This window comes from Pristiophorus japonicus, chromosome 5 (genome assembly GCF_044704955.1).
Source record: "Pristiophorus japonicus isolate sPriJap1 chromosome 5, sPriJap1.hap1, whole genome shotgun sequence".
Classification (NCBI taxonomy): Eukaryota; Metazoa; Chordata; class Chondrichthyes; family Pristiophoridae; genus Pristiophorus; species Pristiophorus japonicus.
This window is the reverse complement of record NC_091981.1, coordinates 42,193,897-42,206,525: the sequence shown is the minus strand read 5'-3', so window position 1 is coordinate 42,206,525 and position 12,629 is coordinate 42,193,897. Positions and strand designations below refer to the sequence as shown.

The 12,629-nt window shown below is 44.0% G+C and overlaps 1 protein-coding gene across 3 annotated transcripts in view; it reads left to right on the top strand.

Moving 5' to 3' along the window:
* LOC139264313 (catenin delta-2-like) overlaps positions 1 to 12,629 on the top strand; it is a 1,401,072-nt gene that overhangs the window by 752,760 nt on the left and 635,683 nt on the right. For all 3 annotated transcript variants that reach the window (XM_070880575.1, XM_070880576.1, XM_070880577.1), the window contains one exon: positions 3,351 to 3,463. In XM_070880575.1, coding sequence (XP_070736676.1) covers positions 3,351 to 3,463 — 113 coding nt within the window. The remainder of the gene's footprint in view (positions 1 to 3,350; positions 3,464 to 12,629) is intronic.

Genomic DNA, 12,629 nt, shown 5'->3' with positions numbered 1-12,629 from the left:
AGCCCTCAACTCGTGCTCCACCTAGCACAGATTGGAAACTGAATCCTGGACCTTCCGCTCTGTATGGCTTCATACTGCAGTGGGTGGGGTCGTTCACTGCTCCATCATCAGGGAAGCTATGTCTCAAAATGTAATTTGAAAAGCAGATTTTGGGGAATCAATTGGGAAGAATGATGATCATAATTAGGGATCTTAATAAACATCATCAGAGCAGCAGCTTAATCAGCAGCAACAACTTGCATTTATATAGCACCTTTAACATAGTAAAATGTCCCAAGACTCTTTGCAGGAGCATTGTCTTGATCAAAGACGTAGGTTTTAAGGAGCAACTTGAAGGAGGAGAACAAGGTAGAGAGGCCGAGAGGTTTAGGGAGGGAATTCCAGAGCTTCGGATCCAAGCAGCTGAATGCACAGCCACCAATAATGGGGCGAGAAAAGTGAGGGATACGCAAGAGGTCAGCATATGAGGACCGCAGAGATCTCAAAAGTTGTAGGGCAGGAGGAGATTACAGAGATAGGGAGGGGCGAGACCATGATTGAGTAAAACCTGTAAGGTGATGTTTTTTGAATGAACAAGAAGTGATTCTTCCCTACAATGTTTCCCTTACTTTGTTCAAAAAAGGCTGGGGCGGAGTACAAAGCTCAGTTGATTTTGGGCCGGAACTTGTCATTGGAGTGGGACCCTCGTGTGAGAGTTCAGTGTTTGGGCACCGTGATTCCAGGGCTTATTGCCTTAGATGTGCCAGTTTGATCTGACAGGTTTGGAGCTCGGACTTGAGGGTCCTTCATCAATCCATTTCTTTGATAGACAAACTCTGTTGCTAAGGAAAAATCTTCCCTGGCATCACTAAACAATATCCATTGAATATGATGGAGCCTGAGAATTTTGGCAATGGTTCAACTCCAAACTGCATCATTTGCCTCTGAATAAAAAAACAACAAAAGGTAGAGTGCATTGCTTTCCAGAACTGTAAAACATTTGTCTGTAAATATCAGTTGATTGTAGCGCATTGTGGAGTAAAAAATATAAAACAAAATTTGTAAAATAACTACAACTTTCATTTATATCGCGCCTTTAATGTAGTAAAATGTCCCGAGGAGCATCACACGTAATCAGACAGAAATTGACACCGAGCCAAAGAAGGCAACATTAGGACATGTGATCAAAAGCTTTGTCAAAGAGCTAGGTTTTAAGGAGGCTTTTAAAGGAGGAGAGACAGGTGGAAAATTTAGGGAGGGGATTCCAGAGCTTAGGACCTAGACAGCTGAAGGTATGGGTACCAATGATGGGATGAAGAAAGTGAGGGATGCACAAAAGTCCAGAGTTGGAGGAACACAGTTCTCAGGTGATTGTAGAGCTAGAGGAGGCTGCAGAGATAGGGAGGAGCATGACCATGGAAGGATTATGGATTATGCTATGTGTACTTGGGACACAATGAGAGCACTGTGTTAATGGGATTGAACACACTGTGAGGTAGTGCTGGGTACCAGGATTCAGTGTGGAATGAGACTGCAGATGTTATTTTTGGGGGACTGGTCTTGGATGGCGTTTGAACTGGGGAATGCAGTGCTGGGTGAAACACAAAACAGTGGACAAGAATGAAGGAATGCCTGGCGTAGTAGATTGTAATGGATACGCAGGAACTTTAAAAGGGGGTTTGGATTGTTTACATATAGAATAATGGATACCCAGGAATTATTTTGAGCGAATAATCTAATTGAGGGGTTCAAATAACATCAGAAACCAAGACAATGGAGCCTAGAATAATTTTCAATTAGCATCTGAACTTTGAGATGAGATTGGAGCACTGAATTCACTTCATTTCTCAGTTTTGATAATGTGCATTGTTAAATTTACTGGTGTAATTTTATTCAGTTCTGGATCTATTTTCAGTGCTGCAATTTAAGTGTATTCTTTTAAAACATTCATTTTATTTCTCTGTTCCAAAGACCCTGCAACATCTTATGGCCAAAGGTTGAAGACGGCGATCTGCTCCCAGGCTGTAGTTGTGTAACAGGTCATCAGGCAATGCTCGAGAATGGCACAGGATGACTCTCGACTTCCTTCCCTGGCCTCTACTAGATGCTTGCCTGTCAACTGTAGTTGCCTACCTACTGTAACTGCCTACCTACCAAATTATTGGTGTGAACTAGTATCCTGTCACTTGTCATAATGTGCTAGAACTTCCAACATGCTCTCAGCCATTGAAAAAAAAGGATGTTGTCATGTAGGAAATGTGGCAGCCATGAGATAAATGGCCAGATATTTTGTTTTTGATGATGGTGATTGATGATGTTGGCCAGGACACCAGGGAGGATCCGCTGCTCTTCAAAATATTGCTGTGGGATCTTCTACGTCCACTTGAGAGGGCAAATGGAGCCTTGGTTTAATGTTTCAACCAAAAGATGGTATCTCTGACATTGCAGCATTCCCTCATTACTGCATTAGTATTGGCCTAGATTATGTGCTCAGCTCTCCGAAGTGGGAGATCTAGTACCTCCTGACTCAGAGGCGAGAGTGCTACCAACTGAGGCACAGCTGATACCTTGCTGTTAATGAGGAAAATATTGATTTGACTTGGACAGAGGCGATAGACAGCCCGAGTGAAATAGTGCTATCACCAAAAATTGGCGTCAATTTGTTGGTAGTGGTCAAGAGGCCTCAGTATTCACACATATCTGCAGGATCTTTTAATTCTGCAGTCTGTTACTGAGATAGCAGAGCATACTTCGACTGAAGAAGGCAGTTCTTGGCCAGAATGATCACTTTCTGATCCCATGGCACTATTTCAAAGAAGAGCAGGGGAATTCTCCCCTGTGTCCTGATCAATATTAATTCCTCAACCAACATCACTCAAAAAAAATGGGATTTTCTGGTCATTATCACATTGCTGTCTGTAAGACAGATTAACTGCCACATTTCCTATATTACAAAAGTGACTACACTTCAAAAGTATTCAATTGGCAGTAAAGCGCTTTGGCACATCCTGAGGTTGTGAAAGGTACTATATAAATATAACTTTCTTTATCTGTGCAAAGTATGAGCCAAAATTAACTTTGGGCATATATGAGATGCAATTATGTCAGATATATCACCAGTGAAAGACAGAAGGAAAGAAACTTTTCTAAACATGACTGTTTTTATTGATTTATTTTTCCTGTTTAACTGCCTTTTGTGTTACCTTTGGTCTTATCAACAAATCTTCTGTGTTCTGTCTCCGTGATGTCATCTGACAGCAGTATAAAGGAGGAATTGATTGTGGCAGTATCATTACCCCTCTCCCCCCATCCTCCATTTGTCCCTTTCTCTTTGCTGATGTCCCTTTCTCTTTCTCTTCTCCCCATTGCAGGAGCTGCAGTTTGAGAGACTAACCAGAGAGCTGGAGGCAGAGCGCCAGATTGTCGCCAGCCAGTTGGAGCGATGCAAACTGGGATCCGACACGGGCAGCATGAGCAGCATTAGGTATGGACTAAACTGGCTTTATCAGGCACTCCTGGTGCTGTTTGTTTGCGTGCCCTAGTCTTTACAACACGCTTTGGAGGCGTCCTCAAAGTGAAGGTTTTGAGTGTGCAAATTTGAAACAATATGCAATCATGGTGGGTTATTGGTGGGTTGGGGGGGGGGGGAAGGGGGGAAGGAGAGTGAGCAGGCTTCTTGAATTTGTGTGGTGAAGGTGCTCCCCACAGTGTTTAGCTTCCCTATGCCACACACAATGTTTTCCCGCTGAGGAAACATCTTCCTAACCAGTGCAGGGTCCATAGCAACATAACCAGTGCTGCATTGTTGCTGACTGATGGGAAGCACAACTGTTTGACTCTTGACTTACTCCTCACTGTGCAGGGAATCTTGAGTGTGAACCCCTGTCGTAAAACTGTGCACAGTTAGTGCACCAGCATGTTCTACCGCCACACTGCCCTTGGAAGTGCGCTCTCCACAGAGCAGGATTTCATCAGGCTGAGTACACAAGCAGCTTCAGTCCACTTAATCATGTAATGGCAGTGGAGGAGCAGGGTCCATAGCAACATAACATTTGGACATTACTCAAACATTAAAGCTATCACACTCGAGGTATCCTGTAATAAATAATTTATACATACACACACATATATAATTAGATGATAGATAGATTATATATATATATATATATATTTATCTGTACAATCTATATATATATATATATATATATATATGAGAGAGAGAGATATTATACAGATAAATATATAGCTATATATATATATAGATTATACAGATATATATATATATATATATAATATAGATAGATATAGAGATAGATAGATATATTTATATATATTATATATATATATATATAAATTACAGGATACATTGACTGCATGAATTTAATTTCATATTGTCAAACATTCTGCAGGGACAATAACCTTTGTGCTGACGGGATGCTTTTGATATGTACGAGATAAAATGGGTTATTCATTACCTCACCTGATTAAAATGCCACAGAATTAATTTCCCTCCTTGCAGACACTCACTGTGTATCAGAGGGATGGCTCAATGCTTTGTGGCTATGCTGACAACTCATTGTTTATTTCAAAATCTGTGTGGCACCCTTCCTACCCTGTTGGTGGGTATTTTGCAGACGTTTCCATGGGATGTGTGGACATGGAGTGCAATGCTGCTGGCTTTTATAATCTTCAATTTAACTGTACAATATTCCCCTGTCAAATATTGATAAACCTTATTATGCCTTTAGCTCTGCATTATGATGGGAACAGCCAGGTGGTCAGATGTTCGCTGTGACTGCTATTTCTGATGTTGACTGGTTATGTTCACTCCACTAAACCATGGTGGTGGCTTCCCAGAATTGGTGCTCTGGGTGAGGGAGGGAATCAGAGTTTCACTGTTAATAAAGGGTGGGACCAAAGGAGTAGGTTTGACTTGGTGCGATAGTGTAAAACAGGTGATAGCGAATCAGCAGCCCCTTTTACATCTCTCACTCATTACTGACTTCAATGGAAATAAAGATCGGGGGTGATTAAAACAGGCTGCTGACTCTCAATCACCCGTTTTACACCATCGCATAAAATGTCTGTGAGAAATTCAAAATGGCAATGTTTCTGAATAGTATTTTATTGACTACCATTGGGAAGTGATGCACAGGACTACAGAGGAATTGTCTTGCGAACAAACTGGTTTGTTACTAATGTTAGACATGTAGTGAATTGTGCAAGTGGCGTTTCAATTTTTAATATGTTCTGATGTATTTGACATGTCTTGGATCTTGTACTTCCTACTCTGAAAATGACCTTGCCTTACCTTGCTGAAGGACATTGCTTAAACGATTGAACAACTGAAACAATGGCTCATTGTCAGGCTTCATTATGCCCCCCCCCTTGTTTGTTTTCTCATAGTGTTCTGTCTGCTTAGCTTGACAGGAATCTTTTAGCAAAACCTGCTTGCTGGTAACTGGTTGTAGTGGATCCTTCTTTGAAAAGCTCTTTTGTCTGTACAATTTGAGCTATCAGCAGCACAGGTTACATCTAGAGCTGAATTCTCCTGCCGTAATCCTCCCCGGATTTCCCAATGATTTTGTCCCATAGCTGCAGGGTATAGGGCTTGTGGGATACCGGTGGAAAAGCTCTCAGAAGTAAAATATGCATTGAGGAAATTTCAGAAGTTTTCAGAGTTTACACACTGGTGTCCCACGGTGTGATTTAAGGTCCATACATATTGCAGCCATATTGTTTCAGGACAGAATAGCCATGATCATATTGAATGATGGTGCAGACTCGAAGGGCCAAATGGCCTACTACTGCTCCAATTTTCTATGTATCTATGGGCTCAATTTTGGCCCATGCCGTTTTTCGGCGCACTCGCCCGAGTTACACTGCTTTTCTCTGTTGCACAGAAAAATCTCCTCCCCACTTTGGCCGCTGTCTGGCCTCTCCCCGGTCGTCGCGCAGCGTGGCCAGTCGAGTCGGGGGTGGAGACAGTGTCCAGTGCTGAAAACAGTACCGGGACGTCTGCACGTGCGCATTGGAGTTGGGTTGCGATGTCCGCGCATGCGCGATAGCGCCGAAATTTGGCAATCGGCCCAGCCTCTCTCTCTCTCCCCACAGATGCCGTGTTCACTCGCTCTCCTCCTCCCCCGTTCATTTGCAGCCCAGCCTCTCTCTCTCCCCACAGATGCCGCGTTCACTCACTCTCCTCCTCTCTCCCACCCCCCCCCCTCCACTCCACCACCCGTTCATTTGCAACCCAGCCTCTCTCTCTCTCCCTGTGGAATACAGATGTCGCATTGAATCCCGATGCCAATCGCTCCAGCTCCTAGCCCAGGCCAAGTGGCCTCCCGGTGCATGTTGTCGTGCTACCCCTAGCCCAGGCTGAGTTGTAAGAAGAAGGTAGGACTTACTTCAATTTTTTATTTGTTATTTAATTCTTAGAACTTTTTGTTTGCAAGGTTTGGTGGTTTGTAAGGCTTGGTGCTTTAGGTGCCGATCCTCTCCGCTTCCCTTCCCGCCCCATCCCAGGCCGAATGTACTTATCTGCACCGATTTCTTAACTCTCCGCAAGGGTTTTCTGAAGTGGCCACATACGCTGGCCTAAGTAGATTTGGAGTAACTATTAGCTGGCCAAAGTTGCCTAAATGGGCAGAACTGGTGTAGGTGGCTGGTAACGCCCCCTTTTGAGAAAAAAAACAAAACTAAAAAAATCGTAACTAACTCAGTTACTCTAATGCAAATTGATTGGGGAAAGTGGGGATTTTTAAGTTATGCCAGAAAAACCAAGTTACTCCAAAAAAAATGGAGGCACGCCTGGCCAAAATTGAGCCCTATGTTTCGATTGTGATGGGTTGTCAAAATCACTGCTAATTGCCCAGCTTTCCACATCCTGTCAATTGGTAATGATAAATCTTTTCTCTTAGGCAGTCCCCCGGAGTCGAGAATGACTTGCTTCCACACTAAGGTGACCAATGAGTCCTATGCGGGATCTACAGGCTCTGCCACAGGTGGGCAGGTGGTGGTTGAAGGGACGGGTGGATGTGATGCTTGGTTTGACGCATGCTCCTTCTGCTGTTTGTACTTGGCTTCCACGTACTCCCGACGATCACCTTTATCAAGTCACTATAGTTTGCCATATTCGCTTAGGATTTCCAACTCTGGTTGGAAGTAATCCTGGAGATTTCATCACATGATTTTCTCCCTCCATCTGCCGCCCGCCCCCCCCTCCCCACCCCATGCTCCCTCCATTGGTCATCCAACATATCCATCCTCATAGCAACCCATCTTCTCACGGCAGTTGGACAGCGAACAGAATCTTCATTACCTAGTTGGATGGTTTTCGACTGTCAATCATACAGCCTTTTCTTTCCCAACTCCAATATTTTTATAACTAAGAACATAAGAAATAGGAGCAGGAGTAGACCATTTGGCTATTTTAGCCTGTTCCGCCAATCAGTAAGTTCATGAATGATCTTCTACCTCAACTCCACCTTCCCGCACTATCCACATACCCGTTCCTTCCCTTAGTATCCAAAAATCTATCGCTCTCTGTCTTGAATATACTCAACAACTGAGCAGCCACAGCCCTCTGGGATTAAGAATTCCAAAGATTCACCACCCTCTGAGTGAAGAAATTTCTCCTCATCTCAGTCCTAAATGGCCGACTCCTTACTCTGAGACTGTGACCCCTAATTCTAGACTCCCCAGGAAAAATCGTCGCAGCATCTACCCTGACAAGCCTCGTAGGAATTTTATACGTTTCAATGAGATCACCTCTCATTCTTCTGAACTCTAGGGAATATAGGCCTAGTCTACTCAATCTCTATTCATAGGACAATCCCCCCATTCAAGGAATCAGTGTAATGAATCTTCAGTGTACTTCTCTAAGGCAAGTATATTCTTCATTAGGTAAGGAGATCAAGACCCTATATAATTGCAGTAAAACCTCTTGGGGTCAAAATTGACCCCCTCCATAAGCGGAGAGGGCTTACCTACTGGGGGCAGACGGATGGGCTGACCTCTCTGAAATTGCCCCCGGGCCGGAAGAGGCGGGAATGGGTAACCGACCGGTGGCAACCCGCTTGGCGACCCCTGCGGGAAATTGCTGTGCCGGGTGCTGTCTGTGGCTGGGTGCCGCGTCCACGACTCCCATTTTATTTTTTATTGTTGGCCGACTGCCAGTTATGTCCATGGGTTTGGCTGGGCAGTCAACAGGCGGCCTGGCTGAAACTCTCCCTGGTGGCCTAGTCTGCAACTCTAAAGTGGCTGCAGAGTTCGCAACGGCCCTCCCCTTTAACTGAAGGGGAGGGACGTTGTGACGCGTCAGTGCGACATGCCGCGCTAATGTCATCAGCAAAGCACTGACATCATCAGCGACGCGATGACGACATCAGTGACACGGCGCTGATGACTTGGAGCGAAGGTCGTTCCAAACCACATGCACTTACGAACATACGAACAATGACGGACAGGTAAAGACCATCTGGTCCATTGAGCCTGTCCCATCCAATTGTGATACCTTGTGTATCACAACATACACACTCCACCCCACCCGAAACCATGTGATCTTCTGGGAGAGGCAAAAAAACAGATTAAAAAACCCAGGCCAATTTGGGGGGAAAAAATCTGGGAAATTCCTCTTCGACCCATCTATGCGATCAAAACTAGCCCAGGAGATCACTCTGGCCATTAAATTCCCTGTCGTACCTACCTTCTGTACCAGTTAATCTCCACTGCAGCCAGAAACAAATCCAGCTTTTACTTGAAGGAGTCTGCATCCACCACATGAGAAGGCAGCTTGTTCCAGAGGTTTACTATTCTCTTTGAAAAGAACCACCTCCTGACATCTAACCTAGATCTAGCCTTATAAATTTGTGCCCTATGAGGGGGTCAGGTTCACCAACTTGAGTGGTTCGAATCGCTCCCACTCCCTTGGGTTCTATACTCTGGATTTATTTGGGGGAGTGTGGCAAAGTGCAAAGGACACTGGTTTGATGCAAAATAACTTTGATTTTATTACAGTCAAGAAATTACAACTTATAATTACTCTAATAAGAAAGTACAATGTCAAAACTTATTCAAACTTATTGAAGAACAGTACCTTACACACTCAGAGGGGGATACAATAGCTTCTAATGACTCTAACAGAGAACAATGCATCACATATTCAAAGGGGGTTACAGTAGAATTACACCTCCCACCTCCCAATACCTAATTCTAGCTAGGTTAGACTCCAGGGCGGGCAGGGACTATGCTTACCAATCCTTTTGACAGTTAACGGTTGATCGTGGTTTCTGGGTTCGCTGGATGCGGTAGAGTCTGCTTGCCATACCCCGAATGTTGGAGAAGACTTCTTGCTGCGCAATCTTCAGTTGGGTTGAGTCCGCTGATGCGGTATGGTGCGTTTTAGATCTGTGGGGTAAGTACCCGATTTCTTTGGTTAGAAATAGGTTTCTATGGTCTTTTAGGTAATGTTTTACCTGGCGGTAGGTCAGGATTAGATTGTAGAGTGGAAACTTTTCGATTCTAAGGTTTTTTTCCCGTTGGTGTTTTGTTTCGAGTTTGGTCAATCGCGGTGATTTTTCGTTGATACCACGTTGGTTGTGATCGGTTGCTGCCACGATGGTGATGTTCTTCATTCCTTCAGGACTTCAGGATTTCGAGGCTGGAGAAGTTAGTTTACAACTGTCGCGTTGGTTTCTCTCCTTGTCTTGATGACATAGTCGTATATAGCACGAGCAATATGGCATGCCCTCTGTTGAAACAGGGAGGCCAGTTATACAATTTCAGTGGTTCTAATCTTGGCACTAAATCAGTTCAAAATCCTTTGTTTAAATTTGGCGGGCTTGGCTCTTCTTTGTAATATTTTGGTGGGCTCATTAAAAGTTGATATGTTTTGGGTGGGTTGATGTTTGAAAACTGTTTCTGATGGAAATATTAGTTTGGTAATTGCAATGTCCTTTTGTGCTTAGTGATCGCATCATTTTTCATCCCAGAAACAAAGCGGTCATGTAATGCTCGGTCCTGAAAGTTTCCAAAATTACAGTGAATAGATAGCTTTTTTAATGCTACAATGTACTTATTTATATTTTCTTCGGTTAACTGATCTCATAGTCTGAAAAGATAACTTTCAGCAATTTCCAGGGACTCAGGGCTGTAGTGCTGTTATCTGCTTAAGAGTTGTGTCCTTTGACTTGAAAGGCACAAGCAAATTGTTCAAGGTTTCGTACAACTCGGGCCCTGCTTCAGTTAAGAAAATCACCCATTGTCTTTCCAACACCACCCGGTTATAGTTTTCATCTCGGGGACTTCGATGATATTATTTGTGGTGAAAAACATTTTAGCCACTCCACATATGCTCTGAAACTTTCACGGTCGTGTTGAAGCTCCCCCAAACGCCCTATTATTCCCATAGGCAAGGCCATCTGGATTCTGGCAGTTCAGACAAGTGTGCTTGTAATTTATCTTGGATTTGTAGCTGTTACTCAAAACAAAAAGCTCTCAAAGTCTCTCTGTTGGTTGGCTGAATCATCCACCAAGAAAAATTACAGTTTTTTTTATCGGCTTTATCCCATCTTCATCGTCATTGTTATATTTTCAGTAACTCACAAATACACACACAGTCTTAAGATGGCAAAACATTCCAGAACTCTTGTCAGGTGACCTGTTCCCTTCTTTATTATAAACAGCACTGGCTGCAGTGCCACAGGAGTCCACAGGTGGAGCTATATATATTACAGGCTCCTGGTCCAGCAACACCACAATGTAAAGATTTTCATTCGCTTGTCCAAATCCCTCCATGGCCTTACTCCTACCTATCTCAGTAACCTCCTCCTGCCCTACAACCCTCTGAGAACTCTGCGTTCCTCCGATTCTGGCCTCTTGCACATACCCCATTTCTTTTGCCCCTCCATTGGCAGCCGTATCTTCAGCTACCTACGTCCTAAACTCTGAAATTCCCTCCGTAAAACTCTTCGCGTCTCTCCCTGCTTTAAAACCTACCTCTTTGACCAAGCTTTTGGTCATCTATCCCAATATCTTCTTATGCGGCTTAGCATCAAATTTTGTTTGATAATGCTCACGTGAAGCACCTTGTGACGTTTTATGATCTGATAGGCGCTATATAAATGCAAGTTGTTGTTGGAGGGGTCCACTATACCAAGGAAAAATCCTTGTGAAATCAGCAACCATTTCACATTGGAGCAACATCACATTCACCTCTGTTAATGAGGCAGACTGCATTGATCGATCCAGCAACGGGGATAACTTTACTGGAACCAGGGCACATAAGCAAATGGGCAGTGTGAAATTATACCGAGTGAAGGTATTTGGAAGATCTTCGAGAAAATCTCGAAAGGTTCCAGGAATGAGGACCGGAGGTCAGCTTTTGGACCATGTCTGAACACCTTGGAGGCTAATTAGACTCCCCGTCGCATTCTGGTTTCCTTTTAAAAATAACTGCACTTGGAACTGTCTCCACAATGCAGAATGTTGCAGCAGTAAATAAACATTAAAATCATTTTGATATTCCACCAGGACTCTCTGCTGCTAATATTCCAAGTGAAGTAGTGGGAGCATGGCACAAACTAGCAGTTAAAAGGTGACATTTCCTCCTGCTTGTATCTCCTTGAAAGGAAATGAAACCAATAACTTAGCCAGTGACACAGGAGGGATGTGGCTTATAAAGGGAGTGAGGACAAATTATTTTCCAGTAGAAAATCAAAGGAAACACAGCCACTAAAAGCAGGGAGTTATATCGCAGAATGAAACAGTACCCTCAGGAAGAGTGCAGTGAAGTGAATGTCTTGACCTCTGCACAAAGCCAATAGTAAACTAGCATGGCTAAGCATCATTCCCCACCTTTTCTTGCTCTCTCCTTCTCCCCTCATAGTCTCACTATCTCTCTCCTCACAGTCACACTCTTCCCTCACACACACTATTTTCTCCACTGCACTCCTGAAAACAATGGGATCGAAATTCGGTACTGCTGTTTTTGAGGCGGTGTCACAGAAACATAGAAAATAGGTGCCGGAGTAGACCATTCGGCCCTTTGAGCCTGCACTACCATTCAATATGATCATGGCTGATCATTCACCTCAGTACCCCTTTCCCGCTTTCTCTCCATACCCCTTGATCCCTTTAGCCGTAAGGGCCATATCTAACTCCCTCTTGAATATATCCAATGAACTGGCATCAACGACTCTCTGCGGCAGGGAATTCCACAGGTTAACAACTCTCTGAGTGAAGAAGTTTCTCCTCATCTCAGTCCTAAATGGCCTACCCCTTATCCTAAGACTGTGTCCCCTGGTTCTGGACTTCCCCAACATCAGGAACATTCTTCCCGCATCTAACCTGTCCAGTCCCGTCAGAATCTTATACGTTTCTACGAGATCCTCTCTCATCCTTCTAAACTCCAGTGTATAAAGGCCCAGTTGATCCAGCCTCTCCTCATATGACAGTCCAGCCATCCCTGGAATTAGTCTGGTGAACCTTCGCTACACTCCCTCAATAGCAAGAACGTCCTTCCTCAGATTAGGAGACCAAAACTGAACACAATATTCCAGGTGAGGCCTCACCAAGGCCCTGTACAACTACAGTAAGACCTCCCTGCTCCTATATTCAAATGAACGCCAACATACCATTTGCCTTCTTCA